At 43.3% G+C, this 16,129-nt stretch overlaps 1 protein-coding gene across 4 annotated transcripts in view; it reads right to left on the minus strand.

The window, feature by feature from the left end:
• The window catches only part of wizb (WIZ zinc finger b), a 119,740-nt gene that overhangs the window by 97,327 nt on the left and 6,284 nt on the right, over window positions 1–16,129 (minus strand). For 3 of the 4 annotated variants that reach the window (XM_054738611.2, XM_054738610.2, XM_070543076.1), the window contains exons 5-7: window positions 11,079–11,227; window positions 9,489–10,997; window positions 3,674–4,135 (exon numbers count right to left, since the gene is read on the minus strand). In XM_054738611.2, the coding sequence (XP_054594586.2) occupies window positions 3,674–4,135; window positions 9,489–10,997; window positions 11,079–11,227 (2,120 nt within the window). The remainder of the gene's footprint in view (window positions 1–3,673; window positions 4,136–9,488; window positions 10,998–11,078; window positions 11,228–16,129) is intronic. The other variant, XM_054738612.2, reaches the window with a different exon arrangement.

Below are 16,129 nucleotides of genomic sequence, written 5' to 3' on the forward strand. Positions count from 1 at the left end.
CTACGGGTGAAAGAACGAGTACAAAAAAACGGAAAAGCAATGTCAAATATGACTAAATATAATCTAAAATTACTAAATAAAAACATAAAGTAGGAAATTTACTGAAAATAATTATTATTTACACCAGTAGAAGAGACAGAACATCTTTGGTGTGTTCTTGCTGTGTTGAGATTCTAATTCTATCTTTTAGTTCTTTTTAAAACACAGAAAAGTTTATTTACCTGCAACATTTCATTTGCGGCTGAAAACTTCGTCAGGCTGGCGCTGATGGTGCGTCACTTCCTACTCCGTTTATCCACGGGCAGCAGAGGACGTTGTTGCCCTCTGCTGCCCGCTCTCCCCTCTCCGATGACGTAGTCCCATGCAAGATCCAACGAGTAAACTCCATCGTCTCTGTTCATGGTCCCACATCCACGTCTCCTTATCTGTATAGCTTCTTTTATCCATCTTTTTTATTCCTGTTGTTCGGTGTTTATGATCCTTGTGTTGTCCCAGTCCATTGCATGGTTTTCTCTTGTGCAGTGATCTGTTACGGCTGACTTCTTTATTGTGCTTTCTGCTTCTTCTTTTGCTGCTCTAGTGTGTTTTCCACTTGCCTCTTTCTCGCACTCCTTTCTATGTTCTATTGTTCGTGTGTTGAGTTGGCGTCCGGTTTCTCCTACGTATGTTTTATTGCAGAGTTTGCATGGGATTTCGTAAATGATTCCACATTTAAGTCCAGCTGGTATCTTACCTTTTGGGTGTACTAGTCTGTTTCTAACTGTTGTGTATGGTTTTGCATGGGAAATCCTATGCAAACTCTGCATCTGAGGTCCCACACTGAGCGGATAATTTATTCAGACCTGAGCTTCACATTAAGGCTATAACAAGATCAGTGTTTTATCATCTTCATCAAATCGTGGGCTGCTCCTGGACAGCTAGAATAAAGAGGTCCACCTTTACATAATGTCATAACATGTTCCCTAATAACAACACAGACCTACAGCTTACAACCTCACTCAGACATCTCCAGCTTCACTAGCAACATGACCTTCGAGTTCATTGGAAACAAAACACATGACTGTGCACTTTTTAAGTTTAATTTTCTTACAAAAACATTGCCAAGGCAAACTAACACTAGCACACTTTAACTAGCATTTCACTGTTAGCCATGTTTGGCAAGTTAGCTTTTTTGTTCTTTATTAACCCACATTTAACATCGCCCCAAAACTCCAATATAATATTATTTGAATAAAGTTGGTAAATAGCAAATGTTTATTATGAAAACATTTCTAAGCAAAGTTAACATCTCTTAATTTTAGCTAGCGTTGTATGTTAGCCTGGTTATGCAAGCTAGCTTTATTATTTAAAAACCCACATTTCCTGTTTCCTCTGATGTTTGATATATTATATTATTTGAATAAAGTTGGCAATTAGCAGATGTTAGACAAGACTTACACCACAGATATCTCGTCTGTGCAGAGCTGATCCTCTGGTGGATCCGTGATAGTCTCGTGCCTGCTACAAGCGCAGAAGCTGCTGCTGCTTACACGTGCTCCGGTGAAGTTTAATACTCCGAAGGCACAACGCAGTCACACCTGATGTTTGCTTCTGTATCCCAATTTGAACTCAATCATGTTGCTTGGATTGTAATCCTCTGGTCTGAAGTGCACGCCTCCACAAACTACGGCAATGTCCATAACTGAAGCAGAAGTGAAGTCTAATCTTTTCAGCAGCACAAAACATACCCAGGCACACAAGTTAGTGCCATGATTTTTCTTAATTAAAAACCCATAGACTCAATGTCCGGACACGCTGGAGTTTGCTCAGCCTCCACAAACAAATGTTGAACGGAATTCAAAACTAGTGAGCACACCTGCTGACTCAAAAACAATTGCTCTACCAGATAACCACCTACTCGTCACGCTGAGCTTCAGGCAGGGTTTTATTACGACTCCCTCTGGTTATGTCAGAGGTAAAGATTCATTAAAAAAAATAAGCTTTGCTGAAAAGGGCCATTTTTTTCTCAAAAGAATGAGCCGTTATGTGTTGAAAAACAAAATACCCATGATAAGTGTTTCAAGTAGTATTTTTGGACAGCATTTTACATGAAAAAAGAAAAACTAACTAAAACTAACCCTAACCCCAACATGCCTCCATCTAAAAGGCTAGGCTATCCAGTTATCTCTGTAGTTATGCTGCTATAGGCTTAGACTGCTGGAGGACACACTGATAACTTTCCACACTCTACTGCTTTCTTCTACAATCTGCTCTTTAACTGTATTATTTCCTGCTATTTCAGCCGTTAACTTTATTTTCTCTCTAAGTGTTTTCTCCCCAGAAGAAGCTACAACGATGTTCTGCTGAGCTGTGGTGGCCTCATGGAGGGGGCCATCGACTAGCACACTGCTGCTAACCACTTAAACATTCTCCCTCTCCTGATAATAACTTTTTACTCTCTTTGACGTTGGATGTGCTACTACTAGTTTACCTGTTTAATTATAGATCCACTAGGATAAATACAATAAAGTTTATCTTTCACCAAATAGAATATTTACTAAGAAATCACAATGTAACCATAGACACACTACTTGGTATATATGGTATGTGTGCGTGCGTGCGTGTGTGTGCGTGCGTGTGTGTGTGTGTGCGCATGCGTGTGTGTGTGTGTGTCTGCTCTGTCTTCTCCATCCCCAGTGAGTCGTGGAGGATGGCTGCTTATACTGAGCCAGGATCCTCTGGAGGTTTTTTCCTGTTAAAAGGGAGTTTTCCTCTCCACTATCGCTGCATGCTTGCTTAGTATGAGGACTGCTGTAAAGACTCTGACACTAGTCAGTGACTCGATGCGACCTGCTGGGTTCCTTATACAGGAAATTTTTTACTGATTGTCCTAAAGAAATGAACTGTTATGGAATGTTTACTTTGTGAAGTACCTTGAGATGACACTTGCCACGATTTGGCGCTATATAAATGAACACAATTGAATTGAAACTGAATTTAATTGAAACTGAACTGAATATGGCAAATCTTCAAACAAGCTAGGTTTTGAATGCAAACATGGTCATGGAACACTCACCCCTCTCCTTGAGTATCTTCCCTAGATTTGAATCCACTGGAACTGAAAACCCGTATTGACAGAGAAACCGAGAGAGCGGTTAACACCAGTCGCCGTTTTCTACATCCAAACGTCTTTTGTTGTCTGTGTTTTTGATTTGTGTTTTCTTTTTGGGACTCTGGTTGTTTGTCCTAAAGTTCAAGTGGTATCAGCCATCTGTTTATCCTTCTCTGAAATGATCGAGTGGAGAACCTCTCACACTAGTGGTTTTCTGTTTTAAAATATACAAGTTTGTAATGAGTGGAAGACCCAGGGAAGTGCGGAAGTACGAATGTTTGGTGAGATGGACAATCGAATGGTCCAATAATTGCTTTCAGTCCGAGCCGTGTTATTGGTGGAGGTTTTTGGACAAATGCGAGAGAACCACATATTTCTTTTCTTTTATTTTTTTTTAAATGTTCACAATATATTTATATCTTTCCTATGTTGGAACATGTTAAGAGGAATGAAATAAAATGTTTGAAGCCAAATTGTTTTCCAAATTTACTGAGTTTGTATTCGAATGTGCACTAGACTGACCATTTAAACAATAAAACCTTTAAGAAATAAAAAAATAGGGTTATAAATGTAAAGGCTGACCTTTTTTTTTCTTCTTCTGGTAGAAAAACTTCTTCTCAATTTCATTGACTTCCTCAGGGGATATGAAGTGGCGTACGTTGTAGCTGACACCCACCCTGTTCAAGTGGCCTCTCACATGGTTGGCAAGACCGATCCCATTATGAAATCGATCGGGGCAGTATGGACATTTTCTCTCTATGCTCTTCAGCACCTCTGAGTCATCATCAATCTCATCTATGTCTTCATCTAAAAAGTCATCTGGTAGGAAACAAGCCGTATGTTCTTCATCAACATCCTCGTCCTCATCAGTAGTATCATCCTCATCATCGTCGCTGTCAGTTTGCACAGAAGCAGCAGAAATCCTGCTGCTCCTTCGTGAACAGAAAACTTTTAGATCTTTCTTTGCGTCCCCTTTGTCCTCTTCAATTCCATCATGTTTAGCAAGAGAAGGCGATGTAGCATTCTGCCATTGTGAAGTATTACCTATCAAGAAAGAAAAAACACTTGTGAATGAGACAACCTAAACATTTCTCTCAAATATCTTAGCTACTCTCTAAGTAGTTTGGATTATTTTTGAAGGAGACACATTAGCATTGGTTGTCAATCCAGGTCCTGGAGGGCCAGTGCCAAGCACGGTTTAGTTGTTTCTTTGCTCAAACACACTTGATTTACTGGGTCAATCCCCTGTGAAGCAGCTCATTAAGGTTTGCAGAAGCCTGTTAATGACCTGCTGATTGAAATCAGGTGTGTTGAAATGGGTAAAACTAAAACATGCTGGATAAAGGCCCTCCAGGACCAGGACTTAGAACTACTGCATTACAGCAAACCTCATTAAAAAGTTAGAATAGTTATATAGTCTATATAAAACTGTTTAATGAAGTTTGCACATATTCACACTCACATGAAGTAACTTCACCAGCTTTATTCTCAACAGTTTCGGTTCCTTTCAGAATGAGCTATTTAAGGAAATCTGCTGGCTACACTCACCCTTCCCCCAATAGGCTGCTATGAGGTGAGGCGCTCAGAAATCCAGGAGGGGCCTGAAGTAGAGCCACTGTTCCTCCATGTCCAGAGCTAGCTCGTATAATTTTTTTAACTTCATGAAAACCCACATGCAGCATTCAGACAAAACAGACCCCATGCAGAAACTTTCCAGAGCTTTGCATCTGGATCCTCACTGCACCGCAGCCGGTGTTTATGCTTTGACTGGACTCAGTGATATTAGGTTAATGCAGAAGCTGTACAGAAACTACACAACAGATGTCCGGCATTTAGTGTGAAACAGGCTTAAACATACATGCTAAATTCCCTTTTCTGACATCTTCCCACCAGATGCGTGAGCAGCGTGTAACGTATTAACTGGGAGCACCTTGCTAAAGCCTGGTTTATGCTTCTCCGTCTGCGTCAGTGCAGAGACACGCAACGTCCTTGCGTAGGGCTCCGGCAGGCACGCAAGTACGTATGGAGTCGAGCCCACTTTTTTAAAAATCCGTTGAACGAGACAGAGAACGCAAGCTTGTGATTGGTCAGGACGCTGCTGTTGTTTACAGCGCCGCCATTGCAAAGAGAGCCGAGGATAACTAGCGGCAGACACGGAGAAGCTTGAAGAATGCCTCGCAAAAAAACTCTAAAAATATGAACGTTTCATTCTCCCGTGACTGGAGGAGTGAAAAGATGCACAGCAAGCGTTTTATTTGTGGACGGAAATGACAGGAAACGTGGGTTTAGAGGTGGGGAGCGCATGAAGAGGTAGGAGAATGAGAGACAAATATGTCTGTGTTAAAAGTCTCTTATATACACAAAAAACACATTATTAACACACGATCTTGGACCGATAGATACCACAGAACAGCGCTACGCCCTCTGTTGTCCTGGTGGGGAATTGCTTTGCAACACTCTCCAGGAGACGGAGAAGTAAAAGAGCAAAACGCTTCCGTCAATCCGTGCGTGTCTGTCCCTTGCGGAGCTGACGGAGAAGCATAAACCAGGCTTAACTGGGAGCATTCAGATGCAAAACGGGAGCGAAGGCATTCCACACCAGTAGTGCCACAAGGTCACAAAATCACAGGAGAATGGCAACATTACGTTTGATTTCAGAAGTTTGCACAATAACAAGCAAGGAGAAGGATGGCTACATGTATCCAAAAAAGTCTGTGGTTTATTTTCTGTTCTGTTTACTGTGCCTATAGAGATTTCGCATTAAATCAGGTTCGATTTTTACTAAATCAAACAACTGGAAATTTGCATGTGACTTTTTTCTGGATCTTTAACACAGTTTTTGGGTTTGACATCCAGTCTGGACCAATCTTAACTTCAGAGTATGCTGTGTAATGGAATTGTAGGGCATAAAAAACAGACTAAAAACACAACCCTCACACAGCTTCAAGTCTGAAATGCGTTGGGGTCGGTGGAAAGGAGCTCATCCACTATAATATAGTTTAGCGGTTATTTCACATCTGGTCGAAATTTAGGGTTCGATTCAACAGAACCGAGTTGCCTGAGACTTAGAATTTAGGGTTATGATAAGCTGTACGCCATAATCATCATGATTTCAACAAATAAAGGCTTGAAATATCTGTCTTTGCCTATAATAAGTTCATCTCATATATTAGTTTAATCTTTTAAGTTGAATTACTGAAACTAATGAACTTTTGCACCATATTTAGAAACCAAGGCTCAAGTCTAAAATTTACAGGACAATGTTTGAGCACCAGGCTCGTGGTCTATGATGAAGGCAGATTTGCATCACTATGTAATTGAAAGACCAAGATGGGGGTATTTCTCTTATCTGATGACGCCACCTAGTGGCTGAAAAGCATATCACAGAAATAATTTCTCCTTTCGTTTCTTTAAGATGGCGACTTCACATTTCTAGTTTATAAGAGTCCTTCTGTAACTGACAGAGCTAAAACATGATGTTTACAAGTATTATTCTCATGTCATGTTGTGTTCTCACGAACACGTTGAGTATTTTACTCATGAAATGACTAGTAAGTCTTGCTGTGATGACCTATTGGTTGTAGCGAGAGAGTAGCTCAGACAAATAGCTAGGAACACTGCCCTGCAGAGACTTAAAATCGAAGACAAGTATCCAGTGCAGATTGGCCAAAATGAGCGTGATGTGTTCCTGCTTTCTGGTGCCAGTCAGGAATCTAGAAGCAGCATTTTGAGCAAGCTGGAGCTGAGCCTTGCTAACTCCAGAGTAAAGGGAGCTGCAATAATCGAGCTGAGAAGTAATAAAAGCATAAAGAAAGAAAGCAAAGTTGGTGATGAATGGAGAAAAATAATCCTAAACAGCAGAAAAGAGAAATCTCTGAACATAGTTTGAAAACACTTCATAGCTGACATGTTTAAAAAGCTGGTATTTGAGTAGGAATCGTTTCATAAATTCTGAATATAATTGTTCACTCTACAATGGAAAAAAACTGAAAAATTTTAGGGACCTCCCCATTAGCCTTCACCAGGAACTACAGTAGGACTCCAAGGAGGTCCCGGACCAGCCTCAGGATTTAATCCCTCTAAAGTGTTCTGAGTTGACCTGGCAACCTCCTGCCAACAGGACAAACCCAAGACACTTCTCTTGGGAGGCATCCAAGCCAAATTTCTGAACCGACTCAGCTGGCCTCTTACACAAAGGAGCAGCAGCTCTACTCTGAATCTCTCCCGGATATCTGAGCTCCTCTCCTATCTCTGAGGCTGAGCCCAGCTACCCAACAGAGGCACTTTTTTAGCCATTTGAATTCATCATCGTGTTCATTTTAACATTACTCAAAGCTCTTGGTCATAGATAAGGGTTGTATGGTTGATGAACCAGTAACTTGAGAACATTACTGTCAGTATTGCCCAGGGCAGTTGTGGCTACTACGCAACACGTCAGCGCACGTGTGTGTGTGTGTGTGAATGATTCACTGTAGTATACAACATTTTAGTCATCTGACGCAGAAAGCATTTTTTCAATGTGGATTTTCTGCATCCTGTATAAACTATGTTTTATTGTTTTTTATTGTAATTTTGTTGTTGAAGTCCTGCTCTTTCATCATTTAGCCATTGATTTTAAGGTTTTATGTCATATATTTTATTGTAACCTCTATTTTATGTCCACGGTATTATCTTTTCTTTTCATGTAAAGCACTTTGGTCACCTTTCATGGTTGAGGAAAGTGCTATATAAATAAACTTGACTCAGAAATGTGCTATACAAGTGCAGATAATTTATCAATATCACTAAAAAACCTTAGTTAATTGTTTTTTGGGGAATCATAAGATATTGGCCAAACTCTGTATTATAATAGTAGAAAATCAGCATAACTAGACTTCCATCTATACAAACACGAACTGGGTTTATTTGTTAAGGACGTTTATCATAAATCATTACGGAAAATCCAAATCCTCTCCTCCAGACAGTGAAGAACTGTTCCACATACGTCACTCCAACACGTAAAACAAGGTAGCTGCTGTATTGTGAATAACTGTGTTTTGTTTACTTTCGTGATCTTAATTATTACAGAAAACGGCGTTTACATCTGCAGCAAAACGTCTCAGCCACATGTCCGTGTCCTACACGCATTTTTAAATAACAGGTCTGATCTAAAATAATAACCTACATCTGGAACCGCACCGCTACTTCTGGCCTCCAGAGTCCCGTTAGCATGACTACAGCTACACTGCTAACTGTGTTAACTCGGTGAAGAAAAACAAGTCATTTGGGAAAGCTACCACACACACACACACACAATCTGCATGGTGGCGCAGCGGTTAGCACTGTTGCCTCGCAGCACGAAGGTTGTAGGTTTGAAACTCGGCTGCGGCCTTTCTGCGTGGAGTTGTGTGTTCTCCCCATGCATGCGTGGGTTTCCTCCGGGTACTCCGGTTTCCCCCATGGACCACAACATGCCCTATAGGTTATAAATTGTAAGTCGCTTTGGATAAAAGCGTCTGCCAAATAAATAAACATAAACAATAAACAATCTAAAAGATGACCTCTATATTTCAACAATAGATCCTCCGTGGACCGGTAGAACCTACGTGCCATCCTGGATTAGTGCAAACAACGAGTCAAACTAACGAGTTACTCCAGCATTTGGAAGATTTATTCTGGTAAGCCATCGGTAAAATGTTTTCAGGGTTAGGATTAAGCAGCACATAATTTTATTTATCTGTAGATCACTGAACTATATTGGGACACATGATGGAGCTAAGACCTGCTGAGAACTCATCAGCTGAGAGCTCCCGGAAATGAAATATTTAACAAACGTAAACAAACTGAACTGATTTTGGTTCTGAAGATGAACAGAATCCTCCACGATGTCCAAATCAGGTTGCAGGTCTTCTGAGTCAAACGGTCTAAAACATGTCTGCCCCTCCGGTAGTGATATCCAGCTAGCGGGTCGCAGTTCGGTTGAACTTCTCCGGTAATCCAATATCTGTTCTGGTTGCCGTATCCCAGAGAAAAACCTAATCTGACAGACTAGCAGAGGCTTCAGAAGCTACATCTGACTGATGACACGTTGTTCTGCTATGACGCTAGTGCAGAAAGAGTCGGGGTTGTTTACTACAGCTGATTCAGCAGAGCTCCTTGTAAAACGTCACCAGCTGCCCAGGGCTTAGACCGGAAGCTAGTTTCTGTTTTTGCCACACCGGTCACAAACATCAGATTTTCTTAAAATTCCAGCTGTGAAAATCCAAAAACCTTTTTCATCTGAGGTTTTAATACTTCTTTACACATGCTGTTCAGAGGAGATTTGCCTCTGGCCGATATCTTTAAGTACGATGATCTACATGAATAACCAACACACAAAGTTTAACACCATTAACAGAAGTGTCACACATTGTCTCACCAGTGATGGGTTGGGTTCTGGTGATCGAATTCCCTCCCTCGCATGTGTTTGCCTCTTGCTGGGATAGATTAGCCTGACTGCGGTGATTTTCTTCCTGCTCTTCCCCTCGATTCCCTGGCCGCCCCTGTTCACCCACCTCCGGATCCGTTACATTACTACAAGTCTTCTCTTCTGTGCCGAGTCTCGCATCACACTTAAAGCCCGGTTGAGTTGCAGCATCATCAGGTGTGCCATCCTCTGAGGCAGTGATTGTTTGATTTGCTTCATTTTGACATCCAGACTCAAAGATGAATTTTTTTTTTGAGATTTGTGCACGCAGGTTAGATTTTGAAGATAATCTAGTCTCAGTGGCTCTAACGGTGGACACCCGTTCTGGGAGGACAAGTGTTTGGAGTTTCCTTAGCGTGGTCTGATCTGTGGTCAGAAAGGCACAGTGACTCTTTTCCGGCGAGGTGGAAGTAAAATTTAACAGTGAACCATGAGACAGGTTTTTCCTGTTGTGAGTCTTGGAGTGATTAGCCAGAGCTTGGGACGTTTTGGTGCTGAAGTTACACTCGGCGCAGACAAATCGCCGATGGCAGCTTGAGATGTTCCGAGTCTGAGCCAAGGTTTGACCTGGGTTTTGAGGAGCTGAATCGAGGTCTGCAACTGCTGAAACTGAGGCCAGAGAAGCAGTTGTCTTAGGGCCTGACGTTTCACTCGTGTCCTGGAAAGAGTGTTGTGACACAGTGGGGTCAGAATGTATCTGCTCTCTACCGTCTAGTGACTGGATGTCTTTTGGCGTTTCGTTATCATTCAGTTTTTCAATCTCCTCAAGGATCTTCAGACGGGACTGCTGATGCTTTCTTTGGTGGTCATCCAGTGCCAGATGGTTCGGCAATCTCCATCCACACTCGTTGCACAGCAGTTTGCTGCCCTTTAAACGCCTTCTTCCACCTGCACCAACCTGACAGTGCTCAGCCATGTGCTCCTGCAGGTGGGCCTGCTTCTTGAAGTAAATGCTACACTCCACACAGGTGAATATTTCTGCTGCTGACTCCATCTCACCGTCTTCTTCTTCTGCATCTCTTTTCTCAGCATTTCCTCTGAACTTGATCATCTCTTCAGTGCTGTCATCCTTAAAATCATAAACCCCTCCCCCTGGATTCTGTTGTGCTGCCTCATTTGAGTTAGAGTTCTGAGGGCTGGGTGCTGCTGGTTTGCCAGCCTCTGGTGATGTGCGCTTCAAGGTGCTGAGTCCAGAAAAGGGCCTGAGCAACACTCTCTTCTTTCTGCACCGCTGAATAAAAGTGCAGTGAGCCCAGGGAGCAGGGGGAGGGCTCTCGGGGTCCGAGTCTCCAGGGAAGGTGTAAACATCTTTCTCATACTCCTTACTTTCTTTATCCTTGGGCCTCTTCTCACCCTTGCTGTTCCTGGCTTCATCCTTCCTTTGGCAACCATCCTTCAGTTTTATGTTGAACAAAAATGGCTCAGCGCTCTCCGATACAGTGCACATTCTGCTTTCTGCCACTGCAAAGAAAGATGGGGGGTTCAGAAAGACAAGATATCAAATGTTGAGAGCCGATTTTGTTTCTTCCTTATGGTACTCACATTCCTGTTGGCCAAGCTGAGATGTATTTGGCTCCTCTGCCATTGTGCTCTCATTACTGCCACCATGCCCTCCCTCAGCAATATTTGTTTCAGTCTTACAATGAAAGTGATGCAGCTTCCCACATTCTTGGTCATCTTCACTATCAAGCCTATGGAAAGGGGAAAATTAATACATAAAACAGAAAATTTACCTAAACGGGAAACAATACCTTCCTGAGCTCAAATTGGAGTATTATCAATTTGAAGAGGGTGTAGTTGAAACTAGGGTTGTCACGGTAACCGCAAAAATGAAATATCGCAATATGAAGAAGCCCACCACGCTGCATCATGGGCCACCGCGATTACTGAACGTGATTCAACTCAATGATGCATGTTGAGAAGGACGGCTGCACTGGTATCAAAACGAAACGTTACTTCGCTCCTTTGGGAGCACTTTGGTTTTCAGTACGTCAGCTGCTGCGCAGCCAGAGTCCTTGGCCGAGACAGAGCTGCCACCAGCGGCAAAAAAATAAATAAATGCTCGGAGACCTGCTGAAGTCCCGACAAGCACTGCTTCTGCAACCGTCCCGAAGAGAGTTTGAGCCGAGCTGGAGCTCACTCGCTACCTGCAGGAGGAATGCATCCACCCTAAAGAAAACCCCCCGGACATGGTGGAGCAACAACCAGGAGAGATTCCCTTTGCTCGCCAGAGTCGCACGCAAGCACGTGTGCGTTAAAATTTCTCACTCCCCCTCATTTTCTCTCTTTTATGTTTGTTTGTGACCTCTCCTCCTGAATCAGTGTGTCTGGTTAAGTGCAACGAGCGCACCATCCGAGAGGGTTTTCAGTGTTGCTGGAAATGTTGCCACCCCTCTCAGATCCTCTCTCAACCGTATATGGTTAACATGCTGGTTTTCCTTGTGGGTAACAAGGACGTGACCGAGCTATAAAGCACCGTCATTCGTGTGTGTGAATGTGAAAGTGAAATGATAGTGCCGCGCGCCCGGTACATGTAATTTTTTATGCTTGATTTTAAACAACTAAACAAAATGGGGACTTGTTTCTTATTTGTTAGATGCTGCAGCCAAATTTGCATTTAAAAGTTTAACCTTCTCCTGAATTTTGTTGTTTTTAAGTTCAGTCGGACTCCGACTGTCGGAGAAACAAACGTTACAGCGATCTGTGTTGTTACTGCCCTTTGATCTGCATTCAGTAGTGTTATAAAAGAAGGCACGGCAATTTTAACCTTTTTTAAATGTGTAAACATTATGTTTAGATAGTACTGCAATAAAAAAAGTGCTGCAATAATATCGCACACCGCAATATTAAGCCACCCTGAATCACCGCAGGGGGAATTCCTCAACCGCGACAGCCCTGGTTGAAACATACAGAAAAATAAAGTTTTGTGAAAATCTTGTAGTCTTTAATAATTTATATTTTTTAGACTTTTCTTTAGATGTTATTTCAGCCAGTGTTATTCTATCATAATGTTAGCAATACAGAAGAATTAGTTACATCATGAGGTTGCATGTGTTTGCTTGCGTGCATATGGACTCATTAGTTCAGGGATTCCTTGCCGCTAGGGGGTGCGCGAGGTGAAAAGTGTAATGCTGCGGAGCTCAGTCTGTCATGTGTCACCATTAGCGTAGCCAGAAACTCATTTGTGGGCGGGCCTAAGAAAAAGTAAGTGGGCACAATGAATGTAATTGAAAACAAGTATATTTAGCTTGTGTGTGTGTGTGTGTGTGTGTGTGTGTCCTCCACATGTGCCCTAGCTTCATAATAACAATGCGCCGAGCTTCAGCACTCTGGCCTGCGCACACCGATATGTTCCGTATTTGATCATTTTTAACGGTGTTGGAGGAATCTGAAGGTGGTGAGTCATTCTGGCAGATTGTAATTAACACCTGTCTCATGCAGGTGTTCTGACGTTGTAAACCTCACACACAGAACATTGTGGATGTAACTAAATAACAAGAAATGATTCCCATTCAGGCTATTGACAGCGCGCTGAAGATCTGAAGTTCAGAGTGCGTCTGTCAGAGGTCAGACGCGGTCCAGCGGAACCACGGCTCACGGGTGCACAAGTGAGCACATCTGGGCTGGGCAGAAGTCATTTTACAACATTGGTTTAAATAGCGCCAATAACGAGACGCGGTGACTGGAGCGGCTCATGGAGCTTTTAAGAGGTTTTATAACATTTTTCATTCCAGCCCAAATTAAGATATTAGCTTGTATTTTGGGATGGCGTTTTAAAGTCGGGTCCGCTCCAGCCAGTGACTCCGAACCTGCAGCATTTGTTATTCCTGTCCGCGTGGCAGCGGATCGCAGATTCAGCCACACCATAAAACAGCAAAAAGTCGGTCTGAGGCAAAAGTGAACCTCATGGCTAAAGCTTTTCCATCTTTTCCCCTATAGACATTTGATTGCGCACAAGTAGGTGATCAGCTCAGGTTTACGCAGAGCAGAAGGAAGGAGAGCGCTCTGGCCGCACAGGTTAAACGTTCCTACTTTAAGAAAACCGTTAAATTGCATTGTTTATGTGCTACCTGGGCACTCTAAATATTTATTTAAAATTAAATCAAAGGAAATTGTAATGGTATCGAATGTTTATTAATTACTATTTAAAAAATGGAAGTGATGGGGAAAAAGGTCGATCATATTTTTTTAACCCTGTCTGTTTAGCTTGACGTCTGATATATAGAAGGGGGTGCGCGGCTAAATAAGTTTGGGAACCACTGCATTAGTTTATAATATTAGCAAAATACCTCATGAACCAATCAAGGCCTTTCAACATAATTCTCAAAAAGACTTCATTAAATGTCTGATTCACTTTTACAGTCAGCCTGATTTGAGAAGGATGTTGTAGTCAACTATTAGTCTGTTAACTGTTTGGGGCGACGGTTGCGCAGGAGCTAAGTGCTCGCTCCGTAATGGGACGGTTGCAGGTTCGAGCCCTGCTCAGTCTGTCACTGCCTTTGTGTCCTTGGGCAAGACAATTAGTGGGCCATTCCCATCTGTACCGGGTCGGCCCGGGCCGGGTAGCCCCAGTCGGCCCCAGCCTGGCCCGGTTGATTCCACACATCCTTGTCTTAAGCCCATGTGGGCTGATTCTACCCACCAATCAGAGGCTTGCTCTAATGGAAGGTGTGAATTTGCTGTCAGCAGTGTGTGTGTTGGCCCTGGTCGGCCTGAAGCAGACCCCCTCCAGAAGAGGGCTGAGAATGAGCCTTGGTTGGCCCGGAAAAATACCAGGCCACCCAGATATGTAAACAACCTACGCTACCCGGCCCGGGCCGACCCGGTACAGATGGGAATGGCCCATAACTCTCCTTGCCTGCGGGTGGTGGTCGAGAGACCGGTGGCGCCAGTGTGCAGCAGCCTCACCTGTCAAAGCGCCCCAGGGCAGCTGTGGCTACATCGTAGCTCATCATCACCAGGGTGTGGATGTATGTGTGAATGACCCATGAGGAATTTCAACATAAATCTGATTCCTTCTGTTAATCCCAACAGTAATTTTTGGTTTGTAACAATCTAAGACTAAATGACATCTTTTCTGTTTATGTGTAAAAGGACAGGGTAACCCCAAAATTCCACTACCTCCGCTCCGCTCCGGCACGAACTCCGCAGCAACATCGGTCCCGTTGTAGTCAATCAGAGCTGTTCCACTACTGCGGCCGTGCGGCGCAGTGCGCCGCCCGCCGTTCCACCATCCGGCAAAAATAGGATCGAGCACCTCCGCAGTCAATGGACAGAAATCACAACCGCCCAACAGGAAAGGGAGCAAGCACAGCTTCCGTTTTTCACAATAAATCGATAAACAAACAGCATTTTTTGTTTCATATGCACAGGTTTAACAACTTTTAACAACTATCAATGGCGGCTGAACTTTAAATGCACAAAAACAAGCCATAAATACAGTTTCCACTATCAAAGTAGTCACACTTTGTTGATCCAGACACTGCTGACCTCAACACGAATGATGGGCAGATTAAACAGTTCATTTTGTTGCTTCTCCCACACAACGAGTGTTTGGATCTAACTTCCGCGTTTATTGCTCGGACTGTATTGCAAGATCTCGAAAATCCCGCGCATGCCTGTTTGCGCACCTCAGGTCTCCGCACCGGAGCGGAGCCGTTGTAGAGCGGGTACCAGTAAAAATTGAGTTCGTAAGCCAGCGGCTGCGGAAGGCGGGGGCGGAGCGGAGGAAGTGGAATTTTGGGGTAAGGAGAAAAACAAGCTCACAGGAAAACTGTAGGCATTATTTTGTTATTTTAGCACCTCTTATTTACAATTTAAATATTCAACCTAAAACCGTCCATATTGTGCCCTTTTCTAAAGGTCTACACTCCATTTGAAATTTAATCAGCCACCACTGTTGGCAAAAACAATACTCCTTGACGTGGCCAGACGAGCGGGAAATCTGCTGCACCGCTGTTGTAGGGTATACAAGCAGCTGACACTCGGCCACTCATGAGCCAATTCAAAATTATGAGGCTCAGATCTGCTCACCTCCAAAAATGTTTTCTTTCTTTTCATCTCTGTCGTCTGATGAAGGAGGTGGAAAGAAGTTCTCCAGACTCGGAGGTGTGCTGCCGTTTCTTTGTCAGAGCGGTGTGTGTGTGTGTGTGTGTGTGTGTGTGTGTGTGTGTGTGTGTGTGTGTGTGTTAGCGGGTCAGGAAGTAGAGCGTGTTGTCCAGTGATCAGAGGGTTGTAGGATTGATCCCAGTTCCTTGCAGAAAATGCTGCTTCTGTGTCCTTGAGCAAGACACTTCACCAATATTGGCTGCTGAAGGTTGTTGAAGCGACTGGTGGCAGCTGCTTGGCAGTCTTGCCTCTGTTAGTGAACACCAGGGCAGCTGTGGCTACATTGTAGCTCATCACCAACCCGTCCACGTTTCTAATAGATTTTCCCCGCTCAGTGACGCACCCACTGACAAGCCGACTCTGATCATTGGCAGCTCCATAGTCAGAAACGTGGAATTAGAGACTCCAGCAACCATAGTTAAATGTTTACCTGGGGCCAGAGCGGGCGACATTAAATCTTATCTGAAACTGCTGGCTAAGGATAA

This window comes from Nothobranchius furzeri, chromosome 12 (assembly GCF_043380555.1).
Source record: "Nothobranchius furzeri strain GRZ-AD chromosome 12, NfurGRZ-RIMD1, whole genome shotgun sequence".
Taxonomy (NCBI): domain Eukaryota; kingdom Metazoa; phylum Chordata; class Actinopteri; order Cyprinodontiformes; family Nothobranchiidae; genus Nothobranchius; species Nothobranchius furzeri.